Genomic DNA, 14,155 nt, shown 5'->3' on the forward strand with positions numbered 1-14,155 from the left:
CAAGAAGGGAAGTGTTTGTAAACATTGCGTGAATGATAATGTAAAAGTCAAAAATCAGGGAAAAGTCTGTGTCAAAGCTGCAAAAACGTCACAAACATTTTCACAACTATACAAGGATCAACTTAACCCCCCAAAGGAGTGTTATGTGGGTAAAGTGGCGCCAATTGTCGAAGGAGATCAGTATAAGATGTGTACTTGTGAAATCATACTATTACATACAGTAAGCACACACTAATTTCTCTGTGTTTACTAAAACTATAAAAAAAACATCCATCCATCCGTTTTCTACCGCTAGTCCTGTTCGGGGTCGCGGGGGGTGCTGGAGCCTATCTCAGCTGCATTCGGGCAGTCGCCACCTCATCACAGGGCCAACACAGATAGACATAATTCTCTTATATTATTTGTATTATTTATTCCAATAATTTGAGTCCAGCTTCTCCAAATTTATACAGCAACCGACATTGAAAGCTATAAAGGTCGTCTGTTTAGTGTTTACACTCGGTTTATGTTTGGGTGGACAAAGCAAGGACGATTTGCGAATGTCATCTTGGCATACTGAAATAAAAACTAGTCCTTGTTTATTAGCAATATGTTTGATTAAAAAAAGTCACACAAAAAATAAATAAAAATGTATTCATACATATCAGATACAAGATGAGCAAATGTGAATCTTATCCACATTATTCACATTCAAGTTCTGCTTGAGCCTTGCAAGCCATAGTTACCTTCTTTCTTTTTAGACATTCGCTCTGTTCACAACTTTGTGCAAAAACAGTAGTTGTACTGTGGATGATTTTTTCTGTTTGCTCAATTCTGACAGCCGCACAAACACTGCAAAAGTTAGCTATTTAGCTTTAGCAGAGATGCTAACAGTCCCTTGCACAGACAATATAATGTTTTGCTTTCTTCTACCTTTGCTGACGTTCTGGTTGTTGTTGTTCTTACATGAAAACACTTGTTATGACGCACACTGCACCTTCTGCAAGAAAACACTCCGATGGTAAATCCGAAAAATGCCTATTATGATGTTTGCAAATATTTTTTTCAATTAGATTGCAATAGAGAGTCTTCTGGTGTATTTTGTGAGTTTAACCATTTTGTTTTCCAATATGAAAGAGTAGTGAATTATTTCATATACTTACAATTCATTCTGGCCCTCTGATTTTCCTTTGTATCTTTGTACTTTTTTGTCCGTATGGATATTAAATGGTCTTAAATTATATTCATTATGGTCTTAGAAAAGTCTCAATTCAATTCAATGGTTTTTATTTTTTTTACAACCTTTATTTAACCAGATAAGAAACCCATTGAGATCAAGATCTCTTTCACAAGGGTGACCTGGCCAAGAGGTCAACAGCACGTCACAGAGCAATTTCAGAAAAGTAATACGTTAAGACATACATTTTAAAATACATAAAAGAGAACTGTAAAACAATAAAGATTTACACCTTTTAAAAACGTTTGGTCATCAGTTCATGTAAACAGTACACTTCAATTGCCTAGCAGATACATAAATAAAAGTATCTGTTGGCATTTCCTTACCAAAAAGGTATAGAGGCTCAAGCTAAAAGCTTATTATGCCTACCCTTTCAACATTCACTTTGTACATGTCAAATAGAGAAGAACAAAAACAAGAAATCGATCTTAAGATAAAGAAACACAAGAAAGAACTCTAGAGTGTGTGTGTGTGTGTATCTATCTCTATATATATATATATATATATATATATATATATATATATATATATATATATATATATATATATATATTAGGGGTGTAACGGTACGTGTATTTGTATTGAACCGTTTCGGTACGGGGGTTCCGGTTCGGTTCGGAGGTGTACCGAACGAGTTTCCACACGGACATATTAAGTAGCGTAACGCACGTTGTGTAAACAATGCACACCGAGGCACCACACACGGCATGCTAGCAGCTAACGGGTTAGGATAGACTGACCATACGTCCTCTTTTCACCGGACATGTCCTCTTTTGCGGAGCTGTCAGAGCGGAGTTTCTTAAATGCCTCAAATGTCCGGCATTTTGAGTTAGGGTTGCGTGTATTTTCAATGTACATTCAGGGTTAAGAAGGGGTTGAAAACCAAACAAATTGTGCGCGCAGCAGCATTCGTGAGGGAGGGCCAGAGACAGAGAGAGCGAGAGAGTTATGATAAACGCGCATGCGTCGCCAGGCTCTGCTTTTTATCCATAGATTTATCAGATTTAATTTCTTATTATCTATAGCAGGGGTGTCAAAAGTGTGCCCCGGAGGCCATTTGCGGCCCACAGCTAATGTTTTAAAGGCCCACAGCACATTCTAAAAATACTATTAAAATAAACAAAAACATAACTAAAGTGAAATATTAAAGGTTACATGTAATTTACAAAAAGTTGCAATGTTGACTAATAAAACAAAGTTGTTTTTTTTTTCTTTCAAACTGTCATTGCTCAAAACATAATATTGAATCAAAATCAATGTTATTATGAATTATTGACCTATCCAAGGTTCCGATTACTTCACATCAAATATTCCACTACGAAAATACTTTTTGTGGAAGATTTTGCAAATTTGGTAAATAAATAACCCAAAAATGTATATTTTGTTGTTTTCTTACTGTACCGAAAATGAACCGAACCGTGACCTCTAAACCGAGGTACCGGTACGTACCGAACCGAAATTTTTGTGTACCATTACACCCCTAATATATATATACAAACCCCGTTTCCATATGAGTTGGGAAATTGTGTTGGATGTAAATATAAACGGAATACAATGATTTGCAAATCATTTTCAACCCATATTCAGTTGAATATGCTACAAAGACAACATATTTGATGTTCAAACTGATGAACATTTTTTTTTTGCAAATAATCATTAACTTTAGAATTTGATGCCAGCAACACGTGACAAAGAAGTTGGGAAAGGTGGCAATAAATACTGATAAAGTTGAGGAATCCTCATCAAACACTTATTTGGAACATCCCACAGGTGTGCAGGCTAATTGGGAACAGGTGGGTGCCATGATTGGGTATAAAAACAGCTTCCCAAAAAATGCTCAGTCTTTCACAAGAAAGGATGGGGCGAGGTACACCCCTTTGTCTACAACTGCGTGAGCAAATAGTCAAACAGTTTAAGAACAATGTTTCTCAAAGTGCAATTGCAAGAAATTTAGGGATTTCAACATCTACGGTCCATGATATCATCAAAAGGTTCAGAGAATCTGGAGAAATCACTCCACGTAAGCGGCATGGCCGGAAACCAACATTGAATGACCGTGACCTTCGATCCCTCAGACGGCACTGTATCAAAAACCGACATCAATCTCTAAAGGATATCACCACATGGGCTCAGGAACACTTCAAAAAACCACTGTCACTAAATACAGTTTGTCGCGACATCTGTAAGTGCAAGTTAAATCAATCAATCAATCAATGTTTATTTATATAGCCCTAAATCACAAGTGTCTCAAAGGGCTGCACAAGCCACAACGACATCCTCGGTACAAAGCCCACATAAGGGCAAGGAAAAACTCACCCCAGTGGGACGTCGATGTGAATGACTATGAGAAACCTTGGAGAGGACCGCATATGTGGGTAACCCCCCCCCCCTCTACTATGCAAAGCGAAAGCCATTTATCAACAACACCCAGAAACGCCGCCGGCTTCTCTGGGCCCGAGATCATCTAAGATGGACTCATGCAAAGTGGAAAAGTGTTCTGTGGTCTGACGAGTCCACATTTCAAATTGTTTTTGGAAATATTCAACATCGTGTCATCCGAACCAAAGGGGAAGCGAACCATCCAGACTGTTATCGACGCAAAGTTCGAAAGCCAGCATCTGTGACGGTATGGGGGTGCATTAGTGCCCAAGGCATGGGTAACTTACACATCTATGAAGGCACCATTAATGCTGAAAGGTACATACAGCATACCTGCCAACTACTCCGGTTTTCCCGTAATTAGTACGGTTTTCATCAACCTATTCTGGGATACGGTTGCAGTGATAAAAAATACGGTTTTTCATTAATTAATTTTTTATTTTATTTTTTTAAGTTTTATTCACGAAATCGCGTAACAACAATGACAATCGACACTGCTTCCCGTAACTTCCTATCGAGCCATTCCGAATGCCATGCGCGAGGCTATTTATAGCAACGCTGCCAAGCACGAGGCACCTGTTGCCCATTGTTTCCAAACGAGTGAACGATCATGGAATCAGCCGGAGAAAAATCGCAAACGAGTCTTAAACCAAAAAGAAAACTGCAGTCATTCCGTGAAGAATATTCAAAAGCCTATCCGGGAATAATTATCCGTTCCAAAAAGGGTGAAAACTACGCGAATTGCACCTTGTGCAGACAAGATTTTTCGATCGGACACGGAGGAATTAGCGATGTAAAAGACCACGTTGGGACAAAAAAACACAAGTCTAATGCCGTTGCTAAATTTGGATTTTAGCCACAAAAAGGTAATGACACCAATGTTATCTATTGGAATTGTTTAGTACTGTTATACTGTTAAAAGTGTTTATACTATTTATGCTTTCAAGTCCAAGTTGAAGAAATCTTGTTAAATGTTGACAGCATAACTACCAAAATACAGAAGTATGTCCTTAATATTTTTGCAGTGCTATTTCTGTTGAAAAGTTAAAATGATTACATTAGAGATGTGATGTGCCACTTTTCAAGTGTCTGATGGCTTAAATTAATTTTCATTCATTTTTCATATTTTGTATTCTTTTGAAAGGCTTACAAAAAAACTACATTTGAATTGTAATTCCATGCTATTGACAGGACTATTAATTTTAATGAAGTTAGCTTACCATGTTTACAGTATGATAATTGTGATACAAATGTGAATTTTAGGCACAGAATATTTTTTACAATTGAACAAGGCAGTAGATTATACAAGCTTGGACAGAAAGTTAATAATGACATGAATTTTTTTTTTAATGGAATTGTTTAGTACTGTTTTACCATTTGTTTACTGTAAAAAGTGTTTATTCTGTTTATACTTTCAATTAACAAATTGAAGTCTTGTGAAAGGTTGACAGGATAACTGGCATTAACTGTCAAAATAATTTCAAACTATTGAAGTTAGCTTACAGAATAAACATGTCAATCAACCCATATGATTTTTGCTGTAATATTTTTGTTTTGAAAAGTCACTGTGACTGATAGAAAAGTGATGGTTTTAGCAACATTTTAACCTGTCTGAATGCAATCAATCATTTTGCGTCGGGGGGGCGAACTGAACCCCCCACCAGGACTTTGTCCTGGACCTACCGGGGCCTGCGGCCCGTGGACCCTGGCTACTAGGTTTTTCTGATTTCAAAAGTTGGCAGGTATGATACAGGTTTTGGAACAACATATGCTGCCATCTAAGCGCCGTCTTTATCATGGTCGCCCCTGCTTATTTCAGCAAGACAATGCCAAGCCACATTCAGCACGTGTTACAACAGCGTGGCTTCGTAAAAAAAAGAGTGCGGGTACTTTCCTGGCCCGCCTGCAGTCCAGACCTGTCTCCCATCGAAAATGTGTGGCGCATTATGAAGCGTAAAATACGACAGCGGACGTTTGAACGACTGAAGCTCTACATAAAACAAGAATGGGAAAGAATTCCACTTTCAAAGCTTCAACAATTAGTTTCCTCAGTTCCCAATCGTTTATTGAGTGTTGTTAAAAGAAAAGGTGATGTAACACAGTGGTGAACATGCCCTTTCCCAACTACTTTGGCACGTGTTGCAGCCATGAAATTCTAAGTTAATTATTATTTGCAAAAAAAAAAAAAAGTTTATGAGTTTGAACATCAAATATCTTGTCTTTGTAGTGCATTCAATTGAATATCGGTTGAAAAGGATTTGCAAATCATTGTATTCCGTTTATATTTACATCTAACACAATTTCCCAACTCATATGGAAACGGGGTTTGTATATATATATACACACACACACACACACACACACACACACACACATCTACATATACCACACACGATTGTTCAAATGCACAATTTGACTTGTTGAAACCTGCAGAGACCTTTTATGTGACACAGAATGTCAATAAAATGTCATCCTTAACTGCATGTAGAACAAGCTGTTGTTTGCCTGCGACATGAGCTGCGCCGAGCAGTTCAAGATCGCCAATAATATCACCAGCCGGTGTGAATACTGCAAGAGGGACAAGATCTGCCAAGAGGTCAAAAGAATCAACTCCAAGGACATCTACTTCTGCGGCGGCGGTAAGACGGTGTGCCCCAAAACCACGCCCAGAAACTTGATTGCTTCGGGTTGGAACAGTCGGTTGTCTCCTCTCTTCACAGGCTGCAAGCTGCTCTACGAAAACGAGCTGGAAAAAAGCTGGGGCAAGCACTGCAAGTCGTGCTGCTACTGCCGCTGCGTCTCCAAGAAGCTGGTGACGGCGCTATATGGTGGCTCCACGGAGCAGTTCTGCTCGGAGGACTGCAGGACCAAATACACCATGCTCTTCTGCCACGTAAGTCTCGCGCTCGCCCTGAACTGTTTCCGGTGCTTGAAGGCCGTTCACGCATTCCTCCCCCCCCTGCTGTCCGCTAGGTTGCAAAGTGCACCTCGTGTGGCCGCAAAGGCAAACTGAAGCAAAGCATCTTCATGCTGGGAGACGTCATGAACTTCTGCGACCTGCCGTGTTTGTACCAGTTCTGCAACCTCCACGTCAAAACGCAGGGCACCGTCTTCTCGCCAGGTGGGCGTCGCCTTCTGGCCTTGCCGCTTCTCATTGGATAAAACACCCTAACCGCTGACGTGTGACGGCTCGCGTCCACTCCTGGCTGCTGTCGTTGCAGACTCTCAGGAGGCCGCGCCCGTCATCGCAAATGTTGTTTCGCTGGCGTCTGAGCTGGCGAGTCCCAGCACTCCCAAGAGGCCTTCGCAGCCAAGTAGAGAACACATACACACAAACGACAAGACAAGCGCTCCACCAAAGCTGCATAGCTGTTGATTATTAGTATTTGTGTAGCTGAGCGGCGAGTGCAATGCTTGAACTATCCCTTCAGTCCTGCGGGCGGCAGTAATGAGCATTGCAAAGAAGAAGATGTCAAATTAATGCTTGTAGTTCTAGCTGTTTCCCTCCTTGGACCACATTGAAGTGGAGATCAACCACGTAGTTTAATAGCTACGCTGATTGTAAACCTGCAAGCCACAAGCCTAAAAAAAAGTGTGTATAGTCACTTTTAAGCTACAATGCTTTGTCTCTTTGCAGGTGCCGACTCACTGACCATAGATTCTGAACCGGTGAGCAGCCCTGTAGCGTTTTGTATCCACAAACAAACAGAATTGCATGCAAGTGGGCGGTGAATGACTCGATAAGGATGCTTCTGATTCGTGCGTTTGCTGATGCAATCTCTCCAGATCAGCATCGAAGTCGACTTGGAGAAGCCGGAGAAGCCGCAGTATACTCCCACCTCCAGAACGCAGAAGAATAAAGCGCTGCTGTGCAAGCCGTTGGTTCACAACAAGGGCGTCTCCTGTAAGGTGCAGACCGCCAACGTTGAAGCACAGACGGGTACGAGCGAGGTCCAACGTGGCGATTTGTTGGTTCATTTGTGGTAACTAGGGATGGAAGGACATAAACATTTTCATATCACAGTTATTGTGACCAAAATGATTACACTTCTCAGTGTTATCGCTGCATTGTTGAATGTGCTCAAAAAGTACTTATTGACACACTGAAAATATTTTACCAAGTTATTTTTTTTATAACTAAAATAGTCACTTTTATAATAGCCACTATTTTTCGTGTTTTGTGTTTCTTTATGACTCACTGATAGTGTTTTAGTCTTAGTTTTAATGGCTGAGCTTTAATTGTATGTGTTTTATATTGTAGCACTTTAAGATTTATTTAAATGAAAAGTGCGTAACAAATCAAATCTATTATTACAGGGCTCGAATTTAACCGCGGCAAACGCCGCGACCGCCCTTGTGACTTGCCGTAAGCCCTAAAAAATTGACCAACATAGACAGCAAAAACATGCTATGACCGCCCTTGACTTTTTACTTGTTAATGAACGAGGGATGTAACAATAAATGGTATAATGATCATTTGCGATAAAATTCCCGGCGGTTAATAGAACCGTCTAATTTTTCAATTACTGAAAAAACTTAATTTATTAATGCATTTTAGGCAACACGAAGTCAGGCGCATGCGCACTAGTGTCGTTTGACTTGATAATCATGGCGGACATTGCTCCAGAGATTTCCCTTCGCAGTAAACGGAGCCAAGCGCTTCGTTTAACGTCATTTTCCCCTTGCTTCCCGGCGTGCGTTTAAGAGCGCACTGCTGTGTTTAGATGGAGACAGGTGTGGACAATATTGGAGACAGACGCATTTCGCCCCACACTAAAAGTATACAGCGAAGGAGAAAACTATTTGATGTTGCTTTCATTTTCTCAATATAGCGTCCATCAGCTGCTGTGACTGAGAGTTAATGAGGTGAGGAAACATGCAGCAGGCGATGTGTCGTGAGCGTTGTCACAATTTGTTCATAAAGTCTTTAGTTTGTTTACTAGGATGTTCACTCCTCCTCTATTTAACTGCAAACTGTATCAGTGTTCAAATAACATCAATACTAGCTAAAATGATTTGTCATCTCATCGAATTGAACGCTGGCTGTGAAGATTGTGTATTCGATGTGAGAGGTGTCACTCCTCTTTATTTTTGTTGGCCAAACTTGCACTGAACTACAAGGAGGCGTTGTTGAAGGACAAAGCTTGTTTATTAGACTTCATCTTCATTAGCCAAACTGCTTTGAGTTTTATATTCATATCAAAAAGTAAACGCCATGTTTTTTTTACATTTCTTGTGGGTTTTTTTTCATGTCACAAAGGTATTACTTCAAAAACCATTAATGTGACACATCATTTTGTTAATGTTTTATTGTGTATAGTTACTTCCTATATGACATATTTCTGCTCAAACTCTTAATGGATCTGTCGTGATACAGCATCTACATGTACATATAAATGCGCATAACTTAAAAACATAAATAAATCATTTAAAAAAAATACTTCCCTCTATAAAAATGTAAAAATAGAGATAAAGGCATCATGTAATGACAAAAATCTATTAAAAAAATACATCCCTCTATAAAAATGTAAAAATAGAGATAAAGGCATCATGTAATGACAAAAATCTGACAAGTTGTTCGAGCCCTGTTATTATGATTTATTATTTCTAGCAGGTGTTGTGGCGTCCTACTCTGTTAAGCAGTCCTTGAACGCTTTTTAAAAACACCTCTGTGTCGTATTCCTTTCGGTATAGAACGATCACTCTGCTGTAAGAGAGCACAGGTTGTAGGTTCAATGTAAATAATTGAATATCTCAGTTGCTCAGACAGTATTGTGTTTATGTATTTTAAGATTTGGTTATGTCCTTTCCCTAATGGGGAAAGATGTTAACGTCTATTGTTTTCATGTTAGCATTTAAACTAGCAAGCTGGCGCCCGTCAGTCTGTTAGTTTATCAAAGTGCAGTTATCAATCACGGTTTTTCCATTAATGTAATTTAAAACGGTAACACTAACCGTCGGGAGTTTTACCGCGGTTATTATCATTAATAACGTATATCGTTACACTCCTAGTGGTCACAAATACACGCACATCAGATTTATTGATGCACATCCACAGTCAGTTTGTTTTGGTTGTTTAATTTTCTTATCATGAATAGGAATTGAAAAACAACAGTATTTTCTCTTTTAGTTCCTCACAATACGAAGGTCCTGAGTAGTCCAGGGTTCAATCCCCGGCTCAGGATCTTTCTGTGTGGAGTTTGCATGTTCTCCCTGTGACTGCGTGGGTTCCCTCTGGGTACTCCGACTTCCTCCCACCTCCAAAGACATGCACCTGGGGATAGGTTGATTGGCAACACTAAATTGGCCCTAGTGTGTGAATGTGAGTGTGAATGTTGTCTATCTGTGTTGGCCCTGCGATGAGGTGGCGACTTGTCCAGGGTGTACCCCGCCTTCCACCCGATTGTAGCTGAGATAGGCTCCAGCGACCCCGAAGGGAATAAGCGGTAGAAAATGGATGGATGGACAATTGAAAAACAATGCTTTCTTCTTTTACAGACCCAAAAAGCAATAACCACGTCTAAAAAGCAAACATTTAAATCCCTACTAACAGAAACAAAAAAAACATATGTTTTTGCATATTCTGACACTGGGAATTTTTATTTTCAAAGTAAGAGCGGTGAAAATGATTAATGTACGGTACCTGTGTGCTTGTGACTTTGGCTAAAATGTCTTCGCAGGCCTACACTGACATTGCCGTTGGGCGGCGTGGCTCGGTTGGTAGAGCGGCCGTGTCAGCAACTTGAGGGTTCTGGGTTCGATCTCTGCTTCTGCCATCCTTGTGTCCTTGGGCAAGACACTTCACCCACCTGCTCCCAGTGCTACCCACACTGGTTTAAATGTAACTTAGATAATGGGTTTCACTATGTAAAGCGCTTTTAGTGACTAGAGAAAAGTGCTATGTAAATATAATTCACTTCACAATTCACTTCATCTAGAGAAATACTATGTACATAACACAAAAGTGGAGGTGAAAACTGGTCTTGATCACGCACGAACATTATAGTACAGTATTTTTTTTACCGGACATTCTGCGATCTTGTTTTTAAGTAGCTACTTCGGAATATGAAAAAAACATCTGTTTTAGTATTTTTTTTCTTTCGTTTTTATTAAGTAGGGATTTACATTTTTTGTTAAATAAAATATAGAATGCAAATAAACCATTTATAGGTGTAGTTGTCACTCTTTGACACCAAAAAAGATTTTAAAATGAAAATCAAATAAACCAGTTTTTTATTTTTCAATTTCCATTCATGAAAAGAAAATATAATTACTTAAACAGACACTAACCATGTATTAGGGATGTAAGGATGTATGGTTTTAATGATAACGGTAAACGGTAAAACTCCCGACGGTTCGTTTTACAGTTTTCAATGAACATTTTCAAAAAAACATGACTGATTACTGCACTTAGAATTAAGTCACGCCGGACTGACTGGCACCAGCTCGCTAATTTAAATGCTGACAAAAGAACTTACATTGCTGTCTAAACAACTATTTAATTGTGCAAATTGAACCTTGAACATGTGCTCTCTTAGTACAAAGTGATCGCTCTATGCTCGGAGGAATACGAGACGGAGGTGTTTTTACGTTGCGTTTAAGGACCACTGAACGGAGTAGGATGATACAACGCCCGCCAGAAATAATAATAGACTTTATTTGCTACACACTTTTCATTTCATTACATTTTTAAAGTACTACTGTACAAAGCAATATTTTAAACAATAAAAGCTACGCTATTAGAACAGATAAAATACTAAGACTAAAACAGTATCAGTGAAGCATAAAAATGACAAAACATGTGAAATAGTGTCTTTTCCAAAAGTGTCTATTTATTTTAGGTCTTAAAAAAAACTTGGTCAAAATATTTCAGTGTTTATAAGTACTTTTTGAGCATATTGATATCCTTGATAGTTTTGGTCACGATAACTGATATGAAATTAGCATATGTTTACATCCCTACAGTAGTTGACAGCTACAGTCCTTTAGTCCTCCTTGGAAGTGGGAGAAAAAGAATCCTAAAGCGAAAGCCATCTTCTATTTCTAGTTTTCTTTGTTTTTTCTAAATCGTTTTCCAATCCAAAGATATAATAAAGAATGCCTCATATGATGCATTTTCCCTCTCCTTGAAGATGAAACGTCCATGCCCAAAATTATGGTCGTGCCCGTACCTGTGCCAGTCTACATCCCTGTACCTATGAGCATGTACAGCCAGGTCACCCCCAAGGCTGTCGGCGTGCCGCTGCCGGTATGTAAACACCACTTTTGGGGACAGTTGACATAAGGCTTGACATGTTAGCATGGGGCTAATGAACGTGTCCCTTCTACAGCTGCCCGTGCCCATGTTCCTCCCTGTGAACATGACCAACGCCGACCGCATCGTGGAGACCATCAAAAAGATCAAGGAAAAGTTCCCGGAGGACCCGTTTGAAGCAGAGCTCATTCTCATGGCCGAAATGGTGGGCGAGCAGACCGGAAACGCCAGCGCAGACGAGACGGAGCTGGACAAAGAGGAAAGTGGTCGTGCTGGAGGTAGGAGACGTTCTGAGCATTGGTGCAGAAATTGTTATTGTATTGCTTGGATGTTACTGACGTCCCGCTCATTAAATACACGTGGTGATCAAGCTATCTCTGTTTTCAATGGGTACTAGGTGCCATTTCGCCCTACGCTTCTGTATTCAGCTGTAAGAATCGTTCAAATCGCGAAAAGGATAAACGTTTCTTCAGAGTTCCTCAAGAGGTGATATTATTGTGAGCTGACCGATGTCCTGCTGCTCCCGCATAATCGCGTCTCGGCTCGTCAAAATTATTCTACATTATAAATCATGCCTCTAATTTGGATAACAGGAGGATTTAGCCATGAATCTAGAAATTGTTCATCTGTGACATTCAATTTTATACCCAAAATGGAGACAAAGACATGACAACCGAAAGACAGGCGTCTGCAGGCAGCATTTTTTCCTTTTAACCTTTTGTGTGGATTAAGGCTGCAGCTAACGATTGTTTTTCTATCGATTAATCTATGGATTATTTTTTCGATTAATCGGTTAATCTATAGATAATTTTTCGATTAATCTATAGATTATTTTTCCTTTTACCGATTATTTTTTTTATTTAAAATGAAGATGAAAAAATAAATGTAGGCCAGTTTTTTCAAAAGGCATGACTTTTATTTACAAAAAAAAAAAGGATGGCCACTCAGTCAACATTGACAACAACATAACAAAATATTCTGTAACAATGTAAACATTTAAAACTTTTAACATTTAACAAAATTAAAAGTAGCTTATTTGCTTTTTAATGTGCAAATATAAAAGTAAACATCCAGTGCAAATCTTAATATTCTGCAATAGTATAAGCATTTCAAAAGTAAAAGTATTGCTTATTTTGCTTTAAAATGTGCAAAAATAAAGATAAACATCCAATACAAAAAAGTGCAAAACGGAAATATTCTTTAACAACAGTGTAAACATTTCAACAAAAGTAAAAGTATTGCTTATTTGCTAAAATGTGCAAAAATAAAGATAAACATCCAATACAAAAAAGTGCAAAACGAAATATTCTGTAACAGTGTAAACATTTCAACAAAAGTAAAAGTATTGCTTATTTTGCTTAATAACACAACAATGATAGTATGATTAAAGTGAAAGTTAATTGTTCGTTTGTACATAGTATATGTAACTGTTAATGTTGTAAAAGGTATTTGCACAAGTAATTAACGTTAGCGTTAAAGAGGAACGCGTCTTTGTAAACACTGAACAGGCAGGCCAAACGCGCCTCTCAGAGCGAAACGGTGCTTTAGTTTATGAATTTACAACGCAGATACAATTGACACATTCATGTTTTTGTGTAATGATGACAACGTATACTCACGCGGACGATTGACTAGTTGATGGTGATGTCAAGAACGCTGTCGGGTGTTTTCTTTTCAAATGTTCGTTCATAGCCGTTGTGCTGCTATGATAGGCCATTTCCGCTCGACACAGTGTGCATACAACAACATTATTAGCAGAGGTGGGTAGAGTAGCCAGAAATTGTACTCAAGTAAGAGTACTGTTACTTTAGAGATGTATTACTCAAGTAAAAGTAAGGAGTAGTCACCCAAATATTTACTTGAGTAAAAGTAAAAAGTATGTTGTGAAAAAACTACTCAAGTACTGAGTAACTGATGAGTAACATACACACACATATCATATATATATATATATATATATATATATACACACACACACATATATATACACACATATATATATATATATATATATATATATATATATATATATATATATATATATATATATATATATATACACACACACACATATATATATATATATATACACACACATATATATATATATATATATATATATATATACACACACACACATATATATATATATATATATATATATATATATATATATATACATACATTGATATATACAGTACCGTATATAATTTATATATTTTTTTTTTTGCCGTTTTTGTTTACATGTTAAAGGTGTTTTAATGAATATACATGCATGTTTAACACATATAGATTCCTTTCTTTCA

At 38.3% G+C, this 14,155-nt stretch overlaps 1 protein-coding gene across 3 annotated transcripts in view; it reads left to right on the top strand.

The window, feature by feature from the left end:
- zmym4.1 (zinc finger MYM-type containing 4, tandem duplicate 1) overlaps positions 1-14,155 on the top strand; it is a 68,806-nt gene that overhangs the window by 34,314 nt on the left and 20,337 nt on the right. For 2 of the 3 annotated variants that reach the window (XM_061931460.1, XM_061931461.1), the window contains exons 11-18: positions 6,084-6,234; positions 6,316-6,488; positions 6,569-6,716; positions 6,817-6,909; positions 7,233-7,264; positions 7,382-7,535; positions 11,728-11,843; positions 11,926-12,127. In XM_061931460.1, coding sequence (XP_061787444.1) covers positions 6,084-6,234; positions 6,316-6,488; positions 6,569-6,716; positions 6,817-6,909; positions 7,233-7,264; positions 7,382-7,535; positions 11,728-11,843; positions 11,926-12,127 — 1,069 coding nt within the window. The remainder of the gene's footprint in view (positions 1-6,083; positions 6,235-6,315; positions 6,489-6,568; positions 6,717-6,816; positions 6,910-7,232; positions 7,265-7,381; positions 7,536-11,727; positions 11,844-11,925; positions 12,128-14,155) is intronic. The other variant, XM_061931462.1, reaches the window with a different exon arrangement.

Source organism: Nerophis lumbriciformis, linkage group LG37, assembly GCF_033978685.3.
Source record: "Nerophis lumbriciformis linkage group LG37, RoL_Nlum_v2.1, whole genome shotgun sequence".
Lineage (NCBI taxonomy): Eukaryota > Metazoa > Chordata > Actinopteri > Syngnathiformes > Syngnathidae > Nerophis > Nerophis lumbriciformis.